General features: G+C 39.0%; 1 protein-coding gene across 4 annotated transcripts in view; it reads right to left on the reverse strand.

Moving 5' to 3' along the window:
* Window positions 1-24,759, reverse strand: part of VPS8 (VPS8 subunit of CORVET complex) — a 270,123-nt gene that overhangs the window by 18,243 nt on the left and 227,121 nt on the right. For all 4 annotated transcript variants that reach the window (XM_039241686.1, XM_039241684.1, XM_039241688.1 and 1 more), the window contains one exon: window positions 21,738-21,791. In XM_039241686.1, coding sequence (XP_039097617.1) covers window positions 21,738-21,791 — 54 coding nt within the window. The remainder of the gene's footprint in view (window positions 1-21,737; window positions 21,792-24,759) is intronic.

The following is a 24,759-nucleotide window of genomic DNA, read 5'->3' on the forward strand; positions in this document are numbered from 1 at the left end:
ATAGAGAGCAAACTGACGGTTACCAGAGGGGAGGTGGGTGGGGGCGTGTGTGACAGGTGAGGGGAATAAAAGCACATTTATCACGATGAACACTGAGTAATGTATAGAATTGTTCACCTGAAACTGATCCAACACTGTATGTAAATTATAATGGAATTAAAAAAAACAATCCAAGTTTTTCAGTGAGAGACCTCACACACAACACACAATGAGAAGGTAGTTTTGTACACACACTAGGTGCACATGAATATTTTCTGCCATTACAGAAGAAATTCTGACCTTGGCTCTGACACTAATTAGTTGTGTTGATATCCTTGATGTCAGTTTATCTCATTTATAAAATAGAGAAAATATCTGCATAGCCTACCTCAAGAGGCTCCTGTGACAGGATTAAAGCGGGGAGGGCAGACTGGAGAAAATACATTTCCTGTCATCTCTTTAGTCTCTGGCCTTATTCTAGCTGCCTTCATGTTTAATGCAGACATTAGCCCAATGAGGTAGATCTTACTGTCTCTGATTTACATGTGAGGAAACCGAGGTTCAGACGTGTTACATTACGGTTTGGAAGACACATGTTAAACCACCTCCTGATGACAAGTCTAATCCTGTAACTATACCGTGTTGGTGACAAATGTTAAGGTGCTATGTATGTATGTATGTATGTATGTATGTATAAGGTGTTAGGGACTTCACATGGACCATCTCAGTTGCTCAGTGTGCTGGGAGTGCATTTACCTGAAATACCCACCAGGTTCCTTGGTGGGACCACCCAGAACATTAGCACCAGGTAATGTTGCGTCATTAAATAAAGGAATACGATGATTTTTGTTTGGCTTGTCTATCCATTTTGCTTCTTCACAAAAATAACTGTCCTCCCTTGGGTTTAAAATCTCTGATACCTGTATATTCTACCTGTCCATGCTTGCCTACTCCTTGCCTAATATGCTTTGCAAGGCAACAATCTGGGGAAAATCTGCCATGGCAAAAACTGAAAATCTCATTATACCTAAAAAAAAAAAAAAAAAAAAGAATGGACTTTTAAAAACTTTTAGGCAACTGCAGAATGTAGCTTTAAACTTTAAATAACTAATTTCATTCCTTAGTCAAATTCATTAAAATCTGTCATTTATTGACAGGGATTATTATAATTATTACAAAAGTTTGGTCATCTTAGTTTAAATGCCTCCTGGGCACGGGAAACTCAAATTCCCAAACACATTAAAGAAGAACTGCTGGGTGTTGCTGCCCCCAGTGTGATGCAGCATTATAAGCAGAAGTAAAAAAAGGCAATACTGGGAAATAAAATGGCTGATGACTGGGCCAGGACCCCACCACCGTCCTTCCTGAGAACTGTCCTGTACGAACTTAGATTCTTGCTTCACGTGTATCATGGTTTTTCCTTTTTATCAGGAGAGGAAGATCTACAAAAGTCCAGTAAGATTTCTTTTTATGGGAAATAGAGTTACAAAGAAAGCTTCTTAGTGGGGTGGCAGTTTTCTATTGCTAGTCAGAAATCCTTTGTCTTATTACTGACCTTACTAAAAAAAAAACAGGGAAATCATTCACATTATATATGTAATTAAGGCCTGTTACCCTTTCATTATCTAACTGACTATTGCCTACTTAAGAAGAAAGTTGAGCAATTATCTTGATGGATATCACTGGGGGACAGCAATTATGACAAAGAGCTCTTCTAAGGGCAGGGTCCTTAATGATTTTCTATCAGAGCCATGATTGCTGGACCATTCTGAATTCTAGTATTCCTATCCATCTTAACAAGACAGACCTAAAAAATGATTACTGATAACAAGAGGAATATAGAATCAAATGGAAAAGCACGTTTAACCCTGAAATTAGCAGAACCCAGTAAAAGTTCACAATGTAATTACAAGTCAAATGAAAAAGAGCACTGATACACTGTGGTTGTACTCTAACTAGTTTAGATGTCAATTCACTAGTAAAAAGTGAGTGAAGCTCTTGGACCGTTTCTCTCTGTAGAACTTGGCTGTTGGGAGGTAAAGGGCAGGAAGTGGAGTGATAATATGGAAACTGAATGAAATAAACAAATTAAGCTGTTGTTTACTGTACCTTAAAAAACTCTCCCAAAACTGCAGACACTTCCAAACCTTGCCATTATAAAGTAACAGTGCTGAAGTAGCCTAGCTCTCCCTATAAGAATATAAAACCAGGCAAAATACATATACCTGTTGTTTTCTAACTTTGGACAAAAAGAGAATAGGACTATAATCCTTGACAGAAAGGAACATTCAAAGTGAGTCCAGTGATCTCCCTGGAATTCTATCTGGAGACACTTTCTGGACTGTGGCACAGGGAGGGAGAGACTAAGTAGATCATGGCAGTCTTGCTGAGCTAAGGAATTAGGACTTTGGGGATAGGAAGTGAGTAAATTTAAAGAGGAGAAAGCTGAGTTGAAATTGAGCTGAACTAAAAATCTATGTAGAAGTCCTCTGAAGTTTGTGGCCTGATACTCAGCTGCACATAAACGGGCAAGACTCCAGAAGTCTGGCAGGGAAAAGGTGCTAGATAGCTATGAGTTAAATGGAGATTCTAGAGGTTGCAAAGTCCGGGAAGATATGGGAATACTAACCAGGTAGAGTGCAAGGACCTTGAAAAACACTCTGGGTATCCAATGAGACCATCAAAAAGCAGAGGTATTCTAGACCTGGGTGAACAAAGCTTAAAAGTAAGTATCAAAAATATGTAACTGACTTAACAGTAAATTAACAGCCTGCCAGAACAAAACTCTGAAGTCTCTAAAAGAAGACAACAAAATCCAGATGCTCAACAACACAGCATCCACAATGCCTAACACACAATAAAAACTTTCTAGATATGTGTAGTAGGAAAACATGATTTATAACCAGGAAAGCAATTGATAAAAACAGACTCAGACAGGACAGAGATACTGGGTTAGCAAACAAGGAATTTAAAATATCTATTTTAGGGGCACCTAGGTGGCTCAGTTAAGTGTCTGACTTTGGCTCAGGTCATGATCTCACAGTTCATGGGTTTGAGCCCCATGTCGGGCTCTGTGCTGACAGCTTAGAGCCTGGATCCAGCTTCAGACACTGTGTCTCCCTCCCTTTCTGCCCCTCCCCTGCGCACACTCTGTCTCTCCCCCCCCTCTCAAAAATAAGTAAACATTTAAAAAAATCTATTTTAGGGGCGCCTGGGTGGCTTAGTCGGTTAAGCGTCCGACTTTCGCTTAGGTCATGATCTCATGGTTCATGGGTTCGAGCCCCGCATCGGGTTCTGTGCTGACTGCCAGTGCAGAGCCTGGAGCCTATTTCAGAATCTGTGTCTCCCTCTCTCGCTGACCCTCCCCTGCTCACGCTGTCTCTCTCTCTCTCTCCTAGAAATAAAAATATATATATATTTTTAAAAATCTATTTTATAGGGGCGCCTGGATGGCTCAGCTGGTTAAGTGTCTGACTTTGGTTTGAGTCATGATCTCCAGGTTCATGCATTTAAGTCCTGCATTGGGCTCTGTGCTGAGAGCTCAGAGCCTGGAGCCTCCTTTGGATTCTGTGTCTCACTGTCTCTCTGCCCTCCCCCACTCATGCTGTCTTCCTCTCTCTCACACAAAAATAAACATTAAAAAATATTTTTTAAATATTTATTTTATAAATAGGTTTAAAGGAAAAGATGGACCTAATAAATGAATATGAGAGATAGTCCTAGTAGAACAATGGAAACAATAAAAAGAACTAAATGATTGGCAGTTATAAATTAGACCATAGTACTGCCAGGTTCCAATATTTTATGTTAAGTAGTAAAATATTAACTCTAATCAGATTGTGATAAGATAAAGATGTATTCTGAAATCCCTACAGCTACCACTAAAAGAACAAAGCAAAGAGATACAGCTAAAAAAGCAACAAAAAAATCAAAATAAATATTAAAAACTTTTCAAATAACCCCAAAGATGACAGGGAGGAAGTAACAGAGAACACAGGTAAGTTTAAAAAAAAAAAAAAAAAAAAAAAAAAAAAAAAAATACTTGTTACATTAAATTTAAATAGATTAAATTCTTCAGTTGATAGGCAAAGACTATCAGATTGGAGTAAAAGAGCAAGACTTGGCACACACCTTGGCTCAGTCAGTTAAGTGTTTGACTCTTGATTTCGGCTCGGGTCATGTTCTCACAGTGACTGAGCCCTGCATCAGGCTCCATGCTGGGCATGAAGCCTGCTTGGGATTCTCTCCTTCCTCTCCCTCTGCCCCTCCCCTGCTAATGCTCTCTCTTGCTTTCTCTCTCAAAGAAGGAAAAAAAGCAAGACCCAATTATATACTATTTTCTAGAGATGCACTTTAATGCAAAAACAAAAATAAATTGACAGCTAAAGGATGGAAGAAAGATATATAATCAAAACATTAATCACAAGAAAGCTTGAATATGTATAGAAATATATGTATAGAGAATATATTTTGATACAAGGAGTATTACTAGAGATAAGGAAGAACTAAAGAAGACAGACAAATCAATAGTCATAGTTGGATATTTTTAATATTCTCTCTCAGTAGTTAATAAGATAACTAGATCAAAAAAATCAATAAGCATACAGAAGATCTGAATAATACAAACTACTGCCTTCACTTGACACTTACAGGAATTATACCCAAGTATATATACTTGTGTTTCAAGTGCACAAATTATATCCAAGTATATATACTTGTGTTTCAAGTGCACAATGTTCAGTTAGATAGAATGTATGCTTGCCCATAAAAAATGTCTCAGTGACTTTCCAAAGAATTATATCATACAGGGTATGCTCTCTGACCACAACAGAATTAAATTAGAAATTCTTAACAAGATATCCAAAGAAGCCTCAAATATTAAAAGTTAAATAACCATTAATTGAGAAAAAACACACAAGGTAAATTAGAAAATATTTCAAGGTGATTTCTAATGAAAATACAATATTAGCAAAATTTGTGGGATGCAGGTAAAGTAGTGCTTAGACAGAAATTTATAGCTTAAAATTTTCATATTAGGTAACAAGAAAGGCTTAATATTAATGACCTAAGTTTCCACCTTAGGAGCACAGAGAAAAAAGTAAATTAAACCATAAGTGAAGGAAGACAAAGTAACAAAATGGAAATCATAGAAAGGACAAGTGTAATATGTGATATGAAAAACTGAGTGGATGATCTTGATAGCAGATTTGATAATGCAGAAGAAAAAAATCAGTGAATTTGAAGACAACAGAAAGCATTCAATTTGAAGCAGAGAGAAAATAAGGTAAAAATAATGAAAAAAGTGTCAGTGATCTATGGAACATTACACTAACATACATGTAGTTACAGGATGAGAAAAAGAGATACTGGGGCAGAAAATATATTCAAAGAAATAGTAGCCACTGTTTTCCAAATCTGATGAAAATCATAAACATACAGATCCAATAAATTTAATGCACACCAAGAAAGAACAAAAAACCATACATAGGTATATCACTGCTGAAAACACAAGATAAAGCGAAAAATACAAAAGACACGAAAGATGGGGGGAAAAGATGCATTAGAAACATACAAGGTGTTATTGGTTGGCTTCCCTGGAAAAAAGACTCTGAGGTGGAGATCTGCGGGCCAGACTTACTGGTGGGTGCTTGGAATGGAAACTATGGAGAAGTAAAGGAAGCTGAACCGGGCATAGGGAGAAGTTAAAGTGCAATGCGATTAACACAGAGGCCCCCGGGTGAAGCCAAGAAGAGCTCTGGAGCTAAGATGGCCTTGAAGAACTATCCTGCATTAATTAATTAAAGGGGTCTGTCCTTAAGTCTTCAATGACGGGTCATCAGATGCTGGCTGCTCTCAGGCAGAGAGGCTGTCATTGTTGGCAAGGTAGATCTCTTTAGCTGAGGACAATTCCTAGAGAAGGATGACCTGAGAGCTATTAGTTACTAACACTCGCAGCAGCGGAGGGACTGAGTCCTTCCCATTCTCCTGGAAGATCGGAGAAGAAGGTACCATTGCAACTATAAGAAAGTAAAGGTAAGAATTACCGCCAATGACTTATTAGAAACAATGCAAACCATAAGACAGTGGAACAGCATTTTAAAATGAGCTGAGAGAAAAAGATCTACAATGTGCTCAGCATGGACATTTTACAAGTAACAACCAATGAAAACCTCTCAAGGAGGAAGGTCCTTACAGATTCCTCTGTGGGATGAATTTGCACTCTGGCTCAGAAGAGTCTTGGGCCCTGTAGAGCCTTTCCAGGGCTCCTAGGCCCGTGAGTAAACTGTGCTAGACATTTACTCCCAGCACACAGGCCTCTGCACATGCTCTTCTCAGCAAGTTTCACAGCAACCAATGCAGTCCTTACCAAATATTTCTGACACGACAGTGTAAATTGTCAGGAATCAATATCCTAGGTACATATCAAACTTTTTTCTCTGGGAATCAAGGTGAACTTGAGGGGCAAAAACCGAGGCAATGCAAATGTGGGCTTCACTGTAACGTTATAAGAATGATGTGAAGATTTTCCAATTTCAATAAACTGTCCTGTTTTAGGTAGTGGAGATTTCACAAAGTTTCATTCAAGATTCCTCCACCCCAAATGCTTTAAACTATTACTGAATTCTCAGATATATTTTCATTATTTCTTCTGACACTTTCATTTGTTTGTTTCTGTCCATTTCTGCTGTGTGCATATTAAAAGCTGCCCTAAAGCAGCGGAGGGGCCAGGTGAGATAGAACACAATGAAGAGAAACACCAAATAACAAGTTATAAAGTTAGGCCAGACACCAAACCTATAAGAGAAGGAAGTGTATGCCAAGCGCCAAATAAAGAACGGGCAGTGACTGCTACAAGGATTCAGAGTCGGAGGTGATGGGTTCAAAGCCATCTAATTCAGGACTCTGAAATACAAGTGGCCTGAGACTTCCCTAGTCTACACACTCCACCACTATGCCAGCTGCTTAGTTCATATCTTGACCTCTCTCTTCAAACCACCAACATTTCTCACTCCCCTTCCACAATCTCCGTTATTCCCACGGATTTCTATTCTCTCGGTGAACTGGAAAACAAGGATGAAGAGAACCTCCAAAAGTGTTCACCACCACACCCACCAGGCCGCGTGCCCATGCACAGTGGTCCCATTATTCCTGGGACACACCAGTCAGTCTCCTGCTTCAAGACCTCTGCCTTTGCTGTTCCTTCTGCCTGGAATGTTCTTTCATGCTCATGTGGACTGTAACTTCACATTTTTTAGACAGAAAATATGACCTATCAACCTTCCATGACCACTCCGTATAAAGCAGCAATATCCTTTTTATTTCCCTCATCATGCTTTTCTTCCATAGCCTTATCAAAATCTGAGATACCATATTGTCATTTGTTTAATATCTACCCCCTGCCAACAGAATGGGAACTCTGTGAAGGCAGCGACTGGCCTTGTTTCCTACAGGATCCCTGACACTTAGACTCATGCTTGCTACATAGTAAGTGCTCCATACATATTTTTTGATTTTTGTTTTGTTTTTTAAGAGAGTTTGCATGCAAATGGGAGCAGGGGAGAGGGGCAGAGGGAGAAAGAGAGAATCTTAAGCAGGCTCCACGCTCAGCACAGGAACAACACAAGGCTCGATCCCACGACCCTGGGATCATGACCTGAGCTGAAATGAAGAGTCGGATGCTCAACTGACTGAGCCACCCAGGCACCATCAATACATATTTTTTGAATGAATGAAGCAGGATTTGAACTGAACACTAAAAACAAAGCCTAAGGGGGAGAGAAGAAAGGACATACCAGATTATGAAAAGGAGAGGAAGAGTACATATATGGACGTGGTATTGGTTATGTTTAGGAAACAGTGAGAAATTTCCTTCGATTAAAGAAGATGAAGATGGTATGTGGGCTGGTGTTGCATCAAAGGCTGGCACTGTCAATCTAAACCAACTTAGACTTAACTTTGTTAGCGACGGGGTACAACTGAAGTTTTCCAAGCATTAGAAGAGGTGGAGAATGAGCTAGAACCCCAGAAGACAGAGACATGGGGTCAGTGAAGATTCTGGGAACAGCGGAGGTACACGCTGACTGGGGAATGACGATACCAGGTAAATGGGAAGCATAGAAAGACTCTGGGAGTTAAGTGAAATGCAGACAGAGGGCACTCCAATTGGAGAATTTCTTCCTTCCAAGGAATGCAAAGACATTTCTGTATAATTTTATTTTCTCTTATATTGCTGTGAAGTTGCCAGAGACAGATACAGACTGCCCCATTTAGTGCCATACAAATATAGTAAAAAAATGAAAAATTGATGGGGCTTAAGCATATAGAGAGGAGTCTCTCCTTCTAAAAATATGCTGTATCTGAAATAATAGCTACCATTAGTAGATATTTCACTACAAAACAGGGAGCTATAGCTTATTTATGGCAAAGAGCCAGTGTAAACCACAACTAGAATGCCCCAAGGATAAGCGCAGAAAACAACAAAACACAAAAGACCCAGGGCAGTGGCTTTTGATAGAACAGACTGCAGCAGGGAACAGCTCACATTTCATCTGTATCTCTTCCTTTCCTTCTACTCTAACCAAAGATTTCTCGTGTTTCTTGAATATACTCAAGCCCGTGTTCTGATATTACATGAAAGGAGTGGGAGCTTCCAGGGACGACACATTCATTGATTTGGGACAGTAGTCCAGACAGAAAGCAGTAGCAGTCTGTCAGCCACTCAAGAACACAAACATTAGAGCAGCTCAAACTCTGCAAAGCACTACTGTCTGGATTCTATGACCTTTACAAATGGATGATCATTCAGCACAGTGCAATTAAGAATGGCCCACTGAGTTGTTTTAATGCAAAATAATAGGCTGTTATTTGCTCTGTCAAATATACTGAAGAGAAAAAAAGGCCCCTGCCACGTATTGTAGGAAATGCCTAAGTGCTTCATAAGGAAACGCTGTTGGAAGGGAAGGCCCATTTGTACCTCAATCAATACTCTTAACTTCAGTAGGGTCCAAAATTCCAAGGAGATGGTGCACATGATGACATTAATTTGATAAGAGAGTTCACTTTCATTCACTGAGAGAGTATACAAAGATGGAGTAAAGAACAGCCACTGGCCCAGACACAATCTCAAATACAATCCCATTGCAAGAAACTCTTATGATCTGACTCCATTCAGTGAAAACAATATTGTCAACTGTTCATGAAGGAGTGTCATATTAGACACAGAAAAATCACACCCATTAACTCTTAATTAACATAGCATGGTGACTAATAAATAATGCTATCTAGGTCTCTATCCTTGGCTTAGTTTTATGCAAATATTTTATCAGTGACATGGAATGAAAACACAGGATCCCCAAAGGGGTAAAGTGAAACAATAAAAAAAGAGTCTTGCACTTGGCTCTACAAACCAACAGTAGTTACATAGGATGGGATGAGTACCATGTGTGAGCAGATTCAGGAGTCTGCTATCAATGGCTGCTAAAAAAAAAAAAAAAAAAAGCAATGTGTTTCTGGTTTCATTCATAGAACCTAGAATGAGTGACGATTTCATTCTGCTCTAAGTTGGCCTCCCTGAAGCACCATGGTGATGGGGGAGATGAGGTATGATAGGGTAGAGGGGAGTACAGAACAGAACCATGAATGTTCTGCCTTGACAGGAGAAGACGACTAGGGGTTGGGGATTCATGATTTGGATTACATAAAGCACTGGGAAGGCTGCTACATAAAAAAGGACTTAGATATCTTTTCGATGGCTTCCAGAGGTAGGGCCAGGACCAAAGGGTAGCAAGGTATAGGAATAAGGAAGAATAAGGAAGAACTTCCAAAGATGGAACATCCTGCCTCAGGACGTTGCTTTCTCTTCTGTTTTCTTTTTTAAGTAAGTAAGTAAGTGAGTAAGTAAGTAAGTAAGTAAGTAGTGTATGTATGTATGTATGTATGTATTTAGAGAGCAGATAGAGAGGGAGAGAGAGAACCCAAGCAGGATCCATCCTGACAGAGCCAGATACAGGGCTCGTTCTCACAAAAGGCAAGATCATGACCTGAGCCGTAATCAAGAGTCTAATGCTTAACTGACTGAGCTGCCCAGGTGCCCCAGGAGGTGGTTTTCAATCAGATGCAGGACACTGTTGTTAGAAATGGATAAGAAAGAGATCAACTCCTACTAGCACGCTAGCATGAGATACTCTGATGACCTTTTCACCACTGAAACAATATATATAGATCTACAGATATATATCCCAATATATTTATGGAAGATAGATCTTCATCTATCTATCTATCTATCCATCCATCCATCCATCCATCCATCCATCTATATCCCAAATCAACCATTTATAGGCCTTGGAAAATTGTCCTAAGGGCAAATAGCAAATGAAGAAATAACTATTTCAAAAAAATCTATGTAAATTCAGCATGAAAGGGGAAAGTGTGGTTTCTGAACCAAGACTTCTCCCTCCTCCCACCCCAACTTAACTATTCCAGAGTGTTGCAGCCAAGAACACTAGGTTCCTTCTCTCCCAAGCTTCTAGCTGGACGGCTTGGACTTGAGCACTTCTCATCCTGCCTTCAGCTACATGCTGCTGAGGCTAAATCCTAGGCAAGCATAGTCAAGGAGTATTGGGGCTCCTTTTTCCCACTCAGACTCCACTCATGGAATACTGGCTCTATCCTGGGTGCTGTGCACTGGTTCCATGACAGGAAAGGCAAGCCACACAGACCTCAGGCTGTCCCCTTTGCAACAAGAACTTAAATCCTAGAGTGGGCATACCATTCACAGAGAAGCTTGCCAATGAACCTACCCCTAGATCTGTGAATCTGTCCTGGTTCACAGATTAGTCCTTGGGGGAGAAACAGGCAGTAAAACAGGTCCTAAACTCTTCTCAAAGGAACTGACTTCATTTGCAACTGTGTGAAGTTCAAACCTAAGTGTATTCGTAAGAACAGTGGAGGTTGTGGTGAAAGGCAATTGGGAGGAGATTCATGAATTTAATGTAGACACAACCTAGACTGGACCAGCTACCCTGTAGAAGAAACCTGATGGAAATGATAGCTGGGAGAAGCTCTAATAAGGAGGTCAAAACGAATACCAAAAACAGACCTCAGAAACTATTCATTTTCAGAGGAGTCACAATTTCACTAGATGACTATGTAGAGCAATTTATGCAGCCAGGGCATTGTTTAGAACAACAGAGCAATCAGTGGAGTTTAACAGTGGTCAAGGAGAAAGAGAGCCTTACAAATGCCACTGCCATCCCACAGCGACTTTGGGTAAACCCAAGGCCACACCTCCTAAGGAGCAATATCAGAGGCTTAACACTTGGGGATGAGTAAGGGGACAGACTTCAATAAAATAAACCAGCCAGTCACTGAAATTAATAGCTTGGGCTGCAGCAGCCTGGAGTGGAGGGGAGTAAATAAGAATAATTCCAGGAGTGAGGAATTAATGCAGAATTGCTACATTACGTAAAATAACAGTTTCTAACCAAAAATTACAAGGCATGTAAAGAAATAGGAAAGTATGATCACATACTGGGGGGGGTGGGGGAGGGAAGCAGACAACACAATCTGCCTGAGAGACGTTACTAGAAATGTAATAAACCACCCATTATAAATATACTTACAGAACCAAAGGAAAGCATAATTTTAAAAGCAAAGTTTGATAGCAATGTTACACCAAATAGAGTGTCAATACAGAAACAAATTACAAAAAAGGATCAAATGGAAATTCTGGAGTTGAAAATAACTAAAATAAATTCAGGAGAGGGGCTCAACAGTAGATCTGAACTGGCAGAAGAAATAATTAATGAACTTGAAGATAAATCAACAGAGAGTATGCAAGGTGCACCTAGATGGCTCATTTGGTTAAGCAGCTGACTCTTGATTTTGGCTCAGGTCATGATCTCACAGTTTGTGAGTTCGAGCCCTGTACTGGGCTCTGAGATGACAGTGCAGAGCCTGCTTGGGATTCTTTCTTTCTCTCTCTCTCTCAGTTTCTCCCCCACTTGTGCCCTCTCTCTCTCAAAATAAATAAATAAGCTTCAAAGAAAAAAAAAGAGCATATACAAACTAAAGAATGGGGGGGAAAACAATGAAACTGGACAGAGAAATGCAGGACACCATCAAAGAACAACAAATATGTACTGGAAGAACAAAATGAGAGGACAGAAAGTGGAAAAGAAAAAATATTTGAAGAAATTATGGTTGAAGAATCCCAAATTTATTGAAAAAGAGTTACCTACCCATTCAGGAAGCTCAACAAACTCCAAGCAGAATAAGGGCAAAGAGATCCATAAATACCTCACAGTAAAAATGCTGCAAGTCAAAGTCTTCGACAAAAGCTTGCAAGGCAGCAAGAGAAAAATGACTAGTCGCTTACAAGGGAACCTCAGTAAAATTAGTAACTAAATTCTCAGCAGAAACAAAAGAGGCCAGAAGACAACGGCATAGCACAGTCAAAGTGTTACAAGAAAAAACTTGCCAATCAATAATCCTATATCCAGTAAAGCTATCTTTCAAATATGAAGATGAAATAAACACTTTCCCAAGTAAACAAAAATTGAGAGAAGTTGTTGCTAACAGACTCACCTTATCAAAAATACTAATGTAAATTCATCAGTCACTGTTCACAGGGTCACTAGTGGAAAGCAATTCAAATCCACATAAGGAAAACCAAAAGAGAACTGGTAAATATAATTATGTAATTTTAATATAGAGTGCAAATGAATGTATTTTTTCCTTTTCATAACTTAGTTTATAAGGCAACTGTATAATAATGTACAACTGCATACACTGTATTAATGTTGGCATGTAACACACAGAAATGCAATATATGTGATGTATAATATATTTGCACAAAGGAGATGAGTAGGGGCAAAGCTTTACTGGGTTAAGAAAATGGTTACAGACTATAAAGCAATAATTATCATAATGTGTTGTTTGCTTTGTAACATTAATAAGACGTATTATGTATAACAATATCCCAAATGTAGGAAAAGGTAACAGAGCTAAATAGGAGTCACAAGTCTCTCTATGTAACTGGAATTAAACTAGTTTCAGCCAGAAGCTGAATCAGAATAGTTACGCTGTTTAGGGTAAACCCTAGAGCACCACTATAACAAAAAAGCAAAAACCAGGAAAAAAAACCCTCAAAAACATTTAAAGATCTCACCAAAGAAGATATAGAGATCGCAACTAAGCATATGAAAAACTACTCAACATCGTATGTCATTAGGGAAACACAAATTCAAATGAGATACCACTTCACACCAATAGGAATGGCTAAAATCCAAAACACTGACAACACCAAGTGTTGGAGAGGATGTAGGAAACAGGAACTCACATTCACTGTGTGGGAATGCGAAAACAGTACAGCCGCTTTGGAAGATGGTTTGGCAGCTACTCAAAAACTGAACATTCTTAACCATACAACCTAGCGGTTGCTACTTCGTATTTACCCAAATGGGCTGAACACTTATGTCCACACAAACCCCTGTACACATGGATGTTTACGGTAGCTTTTTGACAACTGCTAAAACCTGGAAGCAATCAAGATGTCCTTAAGCAGGTGAATGGCTGAATGACAAACTGTGGTATATCCAGACAATGGAATATTATTCAACCCTGAAAAGATATGAAACATCAAGTCACAAGAAGACATGGAGGAAGCTTAAATGCATATCACTGAGTAAGAGAAACCAATTTGCAAAGGCTACATACTGTGCAACTGTATGCATTCTGGAAAAGGCAATACTATGGAGACAGTAAAAAGATTAGCAGCTGCCAGAAAGTTTGAGGGATAGGAGGGAAGGATGAGTCAGTGGGGCATGGGATTTCTGGGGTAGTGTAACTATTCTGCAAGATGCTGTAATGGCAGCTACATCTCATTCTACCTTTGTCAGAACCCACAGATTGTACAACAGAAGTAGTGAACTCTAATATAAACTATGGACTTTCATTAATAATAATGTATCTATTAATGTATATGGACTATGTATTAATTCCATGTACTATGGACTTTCAATAATAATAATAATGTATCTACTAACGTATCTAATAATGTATCAATTAGCTCATTAATTGTAATAAATGTACCTGGGGAATGCAAGATGTTAATAATAGGGGGAAGTGGAAGGGAAATTTGTGGGAATACTGTACTCTGCTCAATTTTTCTATAAATCTAAAATTGCTCTGAAAATAGCCCATTAATTTAAGAAATCATTAAATCCAAATGCTACATTAGAAAATATTCACTAAATACAAAAGAAATGGGTGAGGTGTTGATTTGCACACTGGGTAAGATCTCAGAGATCCTTTGAAATCCTCAGCTAGTCTTAATTTTTAGGCCAGAAGATACGCATAATTATCAGCTAGACTGTACCACAAACAAATCATCACCACTGTCCCTCTCTGTAACTATTTTCAGATGACATTCTCTCCCTCTAGAAGAAGACTTGTGAGGTTTCAGAAAGGCCCAGTCCATGGAGTGCAGATCATAATCATGGAGAAGAATAAGGAAAGAACATGGCAGCAGCAGGAAGGCCCAGGGTTGTACTAAACTTTACGTGACCCAGAGTTCCCGGAAAACAGCTGCATTTAAGGAAATCCTCATACTCTGTTCTGGGAAAGAGCTTACTCCTTTGCCCTAAGTCTGAGACCAAATCCACCATGTTACCAAGTTCATCTATGACAAAGCCAGATACAGACCCATCAAATTTCCACTCTTTAACTACTAAAAGATTAATGCAACTGTCTATCCTGATTCATGGAACAAAATGTTTGTTAACTGATGACCAAACTTTAGTTAAGCTTTTTTGCTTCCCCAAGTCTTTGACACACCCTCAACCTGAGCCAGCCTACAACTCCCCAATGGTTCCTTCTGAGAACTGGCTGGCTGTAAGGAAACATTTCTAGTTAACTGATTCTACCACCGACTCCCCCACATCTGGTTATTTCTAGCCCTGTTTACTGGCCCCTGTGAAATAAATTCCTTTCTGCTTGTTTTTTTTTTTTTTTTTTTAAGTAATCTCTATGCCCAATGTGGGGTGGGGCTCACACTCATGACCTCAAGATCAAGAGTCGCATGCTCTACCAACTGAGCCAGCCAAGCATCCCTGCCTAATTTTTTGATGCCCTTGTAAATCTTAAGGTAGGAACATCCTCCTAATGGCAAAAGACCCTCTTTTTATTGCAATGATTCTTTTGAATGAAGTCTCCTCTCACCTGTGTCAAAATTTTTGTTTTTGTTATTTTTTTTTTATAGACAATATACTCTATTAGCTCAGGCTAGATGTTAGGGTCTGACTGAAATCACCTGGCAGACATCGATGAAAATATCACTTGAGGTTAATATAACTCAACTCATAATATAACTGGAGACTCATAAAACCCTAACATATCAAGAGACCTAAAACTTAACCAGCCCAACTTCTCACCCATGGCAGGAAAAGCTCTGCAGGGGTTCTGAGTGGCAGACATCCATGGCAGGATGTCACCTCTCTACTAACAGATACTGTGCTATCTCACAAGGTAACTTGGCCCACTATTAGAAAATTCTCATAACTGGGGCGCCTGGGTGGCTTAGTCGGTTAAGCGTCCGACTTTTGCTTAGGTCATGATCTCGCGGTTCGTGGGTTCGAGCCCCGCGTCGGGCTCTGTGTTGACTGCCAGCTCAGAGCCTGGAGCCTGTTTCAGTCTGTGACTCCCTCTCTCTCTGAACCTCCCCTCCTCATGCTGTCTCTCTCTCTCTCTCTCTCTCCTAGAAATAAATAAAACATTTAAAAAAAAAAAAAAGAAAATTCTCATAACTAAGCTGACGTTTCCATCTACATGGCTACAACCCACAGGCACTAGTTCTGTCCTCTGAACTACACAAAATGCCTAGATTTCATTTTGAATCTTTCAGCTGTGTGAAGGCCCCTGCACCTCAGCTACTTCACATCAGCATAACAAGGCACCTGGCCTGTAGAGATCTTCCACCTTCTGCAGGCAAAAACAAAAGACCAAATCTTGTCCTCTGTTTCCTTTTTTTAAAAATTTGTAAGCATTTTTTTTTTTTTTTTTTACAAATAGTTTATTGTCAAATTAGTTTCTACATAACACTCAGTGCTCATCCCCAAAGTGCCCTCCTTCATGCCCATCCCCCCCCCCCCCCCCCTTTGTAAGCATTTTTAAAAGCTTATTTATTTACTTAGAGGAGAGGAGAGGAGAGGAGAGGAGAGGAGAGGAGAGGAGAGGAGAAGAGAGAGAGAGAGAGAGAGAGAGAGAGAGAGAGGAGAGGGACATCCCAAGTAGGCTCTGTGCTGTCAGTGTTGAGCCTGATATGGTGCTCGAACCCATGAACCATGAGTTCGTGACCTGAGGAGAAATCAAGAGTTGGATGCTTAACCAACTGAGCCATGCAGGCACCCCCTTTTATAAATCAATAGAACCATGGAAGTCACATTTGGATATTAAGTCCTACTAAAAAAAAAAAAAATGGGAAAGAGGAAGCACACATCCAGCAAGGCCTGTCTATCACTATTTGTTCATGAGGGGCCAGTCAGCTGAGACAGTGCAGCCAGCTTTTCCTGTTGTTATGGAAACAGTGGCTCTGTGAGAGCCTTTTTCCTTAAAAATAACCCCTCAGTCTCCCCACTCCAATTATTCAATAAAAATTATGAGTGAGTATAGAAGTCTACATTCCTGACATAAGTGACAAGACTGGGAATGGAGCATAAAAAATTTTTTTACCTCACCTGTAAAACAAACAAAAGTGCTCCAATTTCTTATAATTTACTTGAATACTTGAGAAACTGCTAATCTATTTCTGGGAGGCTTGGCTATTAAATCCAACAGTTTAGTACTATTAAGTTATAAATATGTTGACAGCAAGAACTATATTCCACTGATTTTTGTCCTTCCAAGACCATGCATCTTGAGGCATGATGAATGTTGACTAAATTTAAATTTACCCAGGCCTATTAGAAAGGCTTTCCTCTCTGCTACTCCCAGTACCTTGTTCCTAACTGGAGGAAGTCACTCTGGAGAGACCATCAACCGTGAACTCTTCCAGTGGGTTCTAGTAGCCTGAGGATACTCTTCAGCGAGAGCTCCTGGTCCCTCAGACTTCTGCAAACACACCAGCAGAGAAAGCTCATCTCAAACAGGGGATGGCTCAGGGAATATAACTATGCTTTTGTGATCAAGATGTAAGACAAAATTGCTTTCTGTGGTTATTATGTGTGTAATAATCCCAACCCTGCTACACAAATTCCTAGTTGGTGTTTCTTTAATAGTCAAGAAAAGATGCATCAAAGCTGAGTGGTTTTTGATGCTGCCTTCAACTAAGTCTCTGAACTCATTTATCACTTCAAACATTCTCGAAACCTCCAATTTTAATCTGTTCTAGTGAGTTAACTGCAAGGGACTTTTACAGTAATTTTTATCTTAGGAAAATGCTACCTGATTTTTAAATTTCTGGCCATTCATGAGCAAACACTGAAAAATCCCTAGGGAAGAATGTGTATCCAACTCTACTGAGGTTATCAAGAGCTCCTTAGGAAAAAATTTGATATACTAAGATAGATATTATACACAAATCTTATATGATACACACACACACAAAAAGTATCTCTAAAAAAGCTTTCTAAAAGAATATCTAAAATGCAAAATGCTCATGTTGCAAAAAAGATGTTATGTACATATACTCATGGAATTTGCAGGTTCTGACATGTGGCAGCAGAGAGGAAGAGTGACTCCTACATGAGATACCTACTCAGCAAGTTCGTCACAACCCTACAGAACATGCCTCCATTTCCTCAGCACTTGAACCAAGCTCTTGACAAAGCCAAAATTGACATCAGTCACCAAACACTTTCTTCAGTTATTGGTCAACAGAGGCTCTTTGGCTCAAATCAAGAACATTACTGCTCCTTTGTGTTTCTTACACATGTCACTTTTGGCAGTCAACTGTTCACAGACACTGCTGGTGCCTCCATCTGTCAGTGCAACTTTGACAACAGAACTCCAGGATGATAACCAGAACATACGTGTAGATGTACACACAAACAAAACTACATACACCCCTAGGGAAGTGCCAATTAGGTGTTCAGTTTTTCAGTGTGCTCACTCAAACGGTGCTGATACAGCTCAGTCAGGGACTGACCAGGCTGGGAATATAAGCGTGGCATATCAATAATGTTTCATTTATTCTTTCTCTATGTATTCAGGCCCAGAAACTTCTTTTCCCCTCACTTCCCATAAACAACTATGAAGTCCTATGGAATCTCTTTCATGTAACTCTCATACACTCAACAACTACTGACTGACTATTCTGTTTCACCACACTTAGGGATACAACAGCAAACAAGATGGACGCAGTTCCTGCCCTCATGAGGCATAGTCTCCAATGGGTGGGGGGGGTACATATAAATAAGGAGGCAACTTCAACATAGCCAGATAAACATGTTAGTAGGTGGGGACTAGTGCAGGTGCTATGAGAGACTGCTCAACAAAGGAAGGACATCTAACTCACACTTAAGGTGTCAGAAAGAGTTTTGGGGGAAAAAATAGCCAAGACTTAAATCTATTTCATCTCCTCATTCCATTAATACAGCACAGATTTAGGACCTTTTTTCTTGCCTGGACACTGTCTATCCTTTGACTGATTTTTCTGCCTTTAATCTCACCTTTGACAGAAACCTTTATCCTCAAAATAAAAAGCAAACTTCACAAAGTAGGGCTCTTTGTGATCTGGATTCCCACTTATTTCACCAGGCGCCTGCACACTCCCATATTTAAGGCATACAGAACCATTTCTGAGGTGCCCTGTACTCTCCCATGTCTACTCGAAATACCTCTTCCCTTGTGTTTCAAGGCTAGATCAAGCTTTCTCTTCTTTGGGAAGCCTTCCCTGACCACTTAGTCTGGGAGAGGCAACTGTTTTGATACGTATTTTAACATTATTTCAGACATCATAAACAGTGTGATATTAAGTATGTGCTATTTTGTTTAGGCTTCAACTTAGGGACAGTCAGTGACCCCAACCGAGATTCTGTACCTCAGAGACTGCTAGCTAACATGAATTCTCAAAAGGTCCTATTAAAAGTCCTTTAGCTGTTCATTATTGACCAACACCTAAGATTTTGCTCATTACCTCAAAAAAACAAAAAACAAAACAAAACAAAAAAAACAACAAACCCAGAAACTTTTCTTTTGGCAAGATTAATGTCTTAGTAATCAGAATGATAATATGAGAGAAGGGATCTCATTGCTAAAATAAAAAGTGTTCAATACACACACACACACACACACACTGAATAAAATGTTTTAGAAATAGTCCCAATTCTTGAATGGAGAGTAAATCTGTACCTGATCACTTAGGAATGCCACCTGGGGCCAGTCATTCTATCTAGGATTTGGAAGTTTCTGTTTGATGCTGATTACAAGAGTATGAGAATCCTACTTCTGTAACATTGCTACACCTCTGACAGTGGTTAGACAGATAGGACATTACCAAGTTTTAAAAGTAGGTTACATGAGCCGATTTCTAAATGAGTATTTATATATACGCATTTTTTAATGTTTTTATTTATGAGAGAGAGAGAGAGGGGCAGCATGAGCAGGGGAGGGTCAGAGAGGGAGGGAGACACAGAATCCAAAGCAGGCTCCAGGCTCTGAGCTAGCTGTCAGCACAGAGCCCGATGAGGGACTCAAATCCACAAACCATGACCTGAGCCGAAGTCAGATGCTCAACCGACTGAGCCACTCAGGCGTCCCTAAATGAGTATTTAATAAACATTTTTAAGTATGGCTTAAGAAAGAATTTGCTTTCATTATAATCTAGTAACAAAGCTTTAGGGGAGCAGCTAAGTACTTCTCAAACTCTTTCATTGGGCTTTTTACATAAAGAACATGAGAGTTGTACTAAATCCACTTAGTCATCCCAAACCAGCCTCTTCTCTATGCTCTTTGTATCCGGTACACCTTCCGTGGCACGTGCAAATTGTATGGTAATGTCTACCTTCCCCACTAAATGTAAAGATGGTATTTTTCATCTCTGTAGTCCCTTGTGTATTTATTAACTCAGTATCTACATAAAGAAATACCTGCTGAATGGACAATAATACAAAGTAGCAAAACAGAGTGACAGGACATCTAGCTAGGATTGGGGGACTTGTGTTTTAACACTAGTTTTAGTAACAGCTGAGTCCTTACTGTATGTCGATAATTTACCAGGTTAGGCACTTAAATAGTACCTCATTTAATCTTCAGATCCTTCTGAGAGGTACCGCCAATCATTTACGGCAAAGGAAGCAGAGAGACTAAGAAAGTTACTCAGATAATTAAGGGGAAGAGTCAATATTTGAACCCAAATCTGGTTGAATCTAAAGCATATTTTTAACCTCTACTTTAGAAGTGTGTTCCACAGCTAACACCTGAAAACTCAGGTGGAAAGAATCTCCCTCTGGATTCCAATTTCCTCTTCTGTTTACTGAACGAGACAGAGCGATTCAAGCCCTCGCCACTCCTCAGGTGACAGTGTGGCGGGTCCAGGCAGCAACAACCAAACCCTCAATGTCACCCGCCCTGACAAAACACAGAAGAGGTTTTCCTGGGCGGCATGTGACAGGATTTTTCAGATAGCATATTTTCTTTTATTCTTTTTTTCTTTTCAAACCATCTCAGGGGATTTTGCAGGCAGAGAAGAGGGATCCATTTCTGGCACACTGCTTTGAAGCTAGAACCTGCTGTTAGTTAACAGAGCCAGAAAGTTGTTATTTTTGTTCTACAATTCTTCACTGACATGGATGCTGGCTGAAATTATAAAAAAGGGCAAGGAACGAAAACCTATATCCAGGGACATTTCAACTGTCAGAAAAATAAAAGTGGTAAAAGAAAACAGTAAAAACATCAGCTTGTTTACCACATTTCAACTGCACGCTTGCAGCTGTATACAGAAAAGGATTTTAGTGGTTCTCTTGACATCATCTGAGAATTGCTCAACTGAAAGACTCACACCCTATCTGTGCTACAAATTTTACAGTCAGGGATTGAAGTGGCATACATAAATACCACAAATATTTATTGAGCACCTTCTTATGTAGTATGTGCTGAAATGTTAACATCTCAGACCAGTTTTCTATAGGCGTAGCTATCTGGAGGAAAAACACTTTAGTAAGGAAAGAATATCTTAAACCATCCTCCTTAGAATATCTTTCATGTGCTACCATTCACTGATCAGAATATTTGTCTGGTAAAGCGAATGGGAATTCTAGAATGATGAAAGTTCTTAGTTGCCAGAAGACTGATGCTAGGCTCAAACCCCCACTTGGCTTCTCTGGAAGAGCCAAGGAATTCTAGTGAAATGTCACTGAGGTATTCAATCAGAAAAAACCTTTGACAGTATTAAGATGATTAAAAATCAGTGTCATTTTAAGAAAACTGTTCAGCAGAGGAGAATAAACACATATAAGGAGGAAGGTGGATTTGTGCCTTTAAAATTCACTTATCATCTACAAATGAGCAAAGGGAAAAAAGAGAGACCAAGAAAGACTCTTAACTATAGAAAACAAACTGATGGTTACCAGAGGGGAGGTGGGTGGGGCACGATGGGTGAAATGGGTGATGATGATTAAGGAGGGCACTTGTGATGAGCACTGGGTAGTGTATGGAATTGTTGAATCATTATATTGTACCCTCAAAACTAATATAACACTGTATGTTAAATATACTGGAAATAAAATAAAAACTTAGTAATAATAAAGAAACCCCTCACTTACCTTCTTAACAGCAGGATCCCCTTTGGATGGATGACAAGGAGGAGACATTTTTACCTGGAAAAAAAGCCAAACATTTTATTTTTATTTTATTGAAAAAAGTTTTAATGTTTATTGATTTTTGAGAGAGAGACAGAGAGACAGACAAAAAACGGGGTGGGGGGGGAAGGAGGAAGGGCAGTGAGAGAGGGAGACACAGCATCCGAAGCAGGCTCCAGACTCTGAGCTGTCAGTGCAGAGCCTGATGTGGGGCTTGAATTCATGAGATCATGACCTGAGCTGAAGTTGGACGATTAACTGACTGAGCCACCCACGCACCCCAAAAGACAAATATTTTAATACACTTTTGGTTATAATCTAGTTTTATTTGACCCACACTCAAAACAACTGAACCACAATTGGTATAACTGAGATAAAATAGATCTTCTCAGAGAAACAATGAAGAGATTTTTTAAGCCCCTTTGGAACTTTTCCAGAGATGAAAAGTCAGTAGTTAGCCAAGATAAAAAGATGATTAGGGTAAGAAAATAGAACAGATGGTCTGGACTGGTTTTAACCAAATAGTGGGGAACCAAACAGATACAGATCTTTGTTGACAATGTTAACCAAGTGACACACTATGCAACAGTCAGCATTTATTGCAGAGGCCAAAAATTACATCAAAGTATTCTTTGTGATGTAATACCCCCTGCTAAGCACAACATGCACAGAAGAGGTTGATAAAATAGTGAAAGATTTAGAAGTTTCAGCCAAACCATAATAAAAGGATATTTAGCTCAAAGAAGAGAAGACTGACGGTACAGGGATATCTTGAAAAATTTGAGGGTTGAAAGAGATTGTCAGATTAGAAAAATGAGCACGACTCAACTATATGTTGCCTGCAAAACCCCTATTTTAAATATAAAGGCACAAATAGGTTACAAGCAAAAGGACTGCAAAGATAGCACTAGATTTCAGAGCAAAGATTATTACCATGGATAAAGAAGATCATTTCCCAATAAAAAAGCAGTCCAATTCATCGGAGGATATAACACTCCTAAATGTCCATGCATCTAATAGCTTAAAAATACATAAAATAAAAATTGATAGAATTGAAAGGAGAAAAAGATTTTATAGTTACAGATTTCCATACCATTCGCTCTCAATATTATTAGAGAACAAATGGCAGATAATTAGAAAGGATTTAGAAGATTTACATGACACAATCAACTAACTAGATGTTAATGTCAGATGGACATTAACAGAACACTCCACCCAGCAAAAGCAGAATATACATTCTTTTAAAGTGCACACGGACCACTTATCCACATAAACTATTTTATATCAATAAAACAATTCTCAATAAACTTAAACAGAGCCAAGTGATACTAAAGAGTTTCTCTGGTAACAATTTATCATGGAAGTAATTTAGCGTATGTAACAGAAAGATCTCTTTAAAAAAATCCCAAATTTTAGGAACTATTACCAAACAACCAATGGGTCAAAGAAAAATCAAAAGGAAATTAGATCCTAGAAACACCCAACCTACCAAGAAAGAATCATGAGGAAACAGAATATCTGAATACTGAATCAGTAATAAAAACCTCCCAACAAAGAAAAGCCAGGCCCAGATAACTTCAATGGTGAATTCTACCAAACATTCAAAGAATTAATACCAATCCTTCTAAAACTCTCCCAAAAAATTAAAGAGAAGGGAACACTTCCAACCTCATTTTAGGAGGTCAGCATTACCCTGATATGCTGATATACCCAGAAAAGGACACTACAAGAAAATTACAGGTCAATATCCCTGATGAACAAAGATGGAATATCCTCAACAAAATACCGGCAAACTGAATTCAACAGTACATTAAAAGGATCATATACCATGATCAAGTGGGATATATCCCTGAGCTGCAAAGATGCTTTAACATATACAAATTAATAAATGTGATACGCCACATTAACAGAATTAAGGGGAAGAAAAACTATATGATCATCTCAATCGATGCAGAAAAATTCTTTGCCTTTTCATGATAAAGCACGCAATAAACTAGGATTCGAAGGAAACTAGCTTAACATAATAAAGACCATGTATAAAAAACAACACAGCTAACATCACACTCAATGATGAAAGATCAAAAGCTTTTCCTCCAAAATTAGAAACAATGCCTGCTTTCACCACTTCTACTGAATATAGTATTGGAAATTCTAGCCAGAACAATCCGGCAAGAAAAAGAAATAAGGGCCATTAAAACTGGAAAGGGGAAAAGTAAAACTATCTCTATTTGCAGATGATGTATTTTATGTAGAAAATTCTACAGACTCCACAAAGATAACAAAATAAACAAATAAAGGATACAAAATCAATGCATAAAAACCAATGTGTTTCTTACGCTAACAATGAACAATTTGAAAAGGAACTTAGGAAAATAATTTCATTTACCATAGCATCAAAAAAAAAAAAAACAAAACAAAAACTTGGGAATCAGCCAAGGAGGCAAAAGACTTGTACACTGAAAACTATAAACTGTTGCTGAAAAAAATTAAAGGAGACAAAGATAAAAAGAAAAACATCCTGTATTCATGGACTGAAAGACTGAATTGTTAAGATGTCCATACTACCCAAAATAATCTGTAAATTCAAGACAATGCTTATCAAAATCTTAGTGGCATTACCGTAGTAGGATTCTTGCACAGAGTCATGACACTGAGGCTCTTCTTTCCAGGAAGCAACTTTATTCATGCCAGCAGTGCTTAGTTGGGTTTGTACCAAAGAACTGAGCCCTGATTTATACATTTTTTACTTCTTTGTCTCCCATGTATGGTAACACACATTCAGTCTGACTAAGTGGTCTCACGTTACAAGGTCGTGAGGGATGTTGTCATGTATGCACATAGTCAGGTTGCTTCGAGGGTTTTTTTTTTTCTTTTTGTAGGGAGGCGACCCTACCACATTATAACAGAAAGAGAAAAATCCATCCTAAGATTTATAATGGAGCCTCATGAGACTCTAAATAGTCAAAACAATCTTGAAAAAAACCAA

The sequence above is a fragment of the Hyaena hyaena genome, unplaced genomic scaffold (genome assembly GCF_003009895.1).
Source record: "Hyaena hyaena isolate Hyena2069 unplaced genomic scaffold, ASM300989v1 scaffold_199, whole genome shotgun sequence".
NCBI lineage: Eukaryota > Metazoa > Chordata > Mammalia > Carnivora > Hyaenidae > Hyaena > Hyaena hyaena.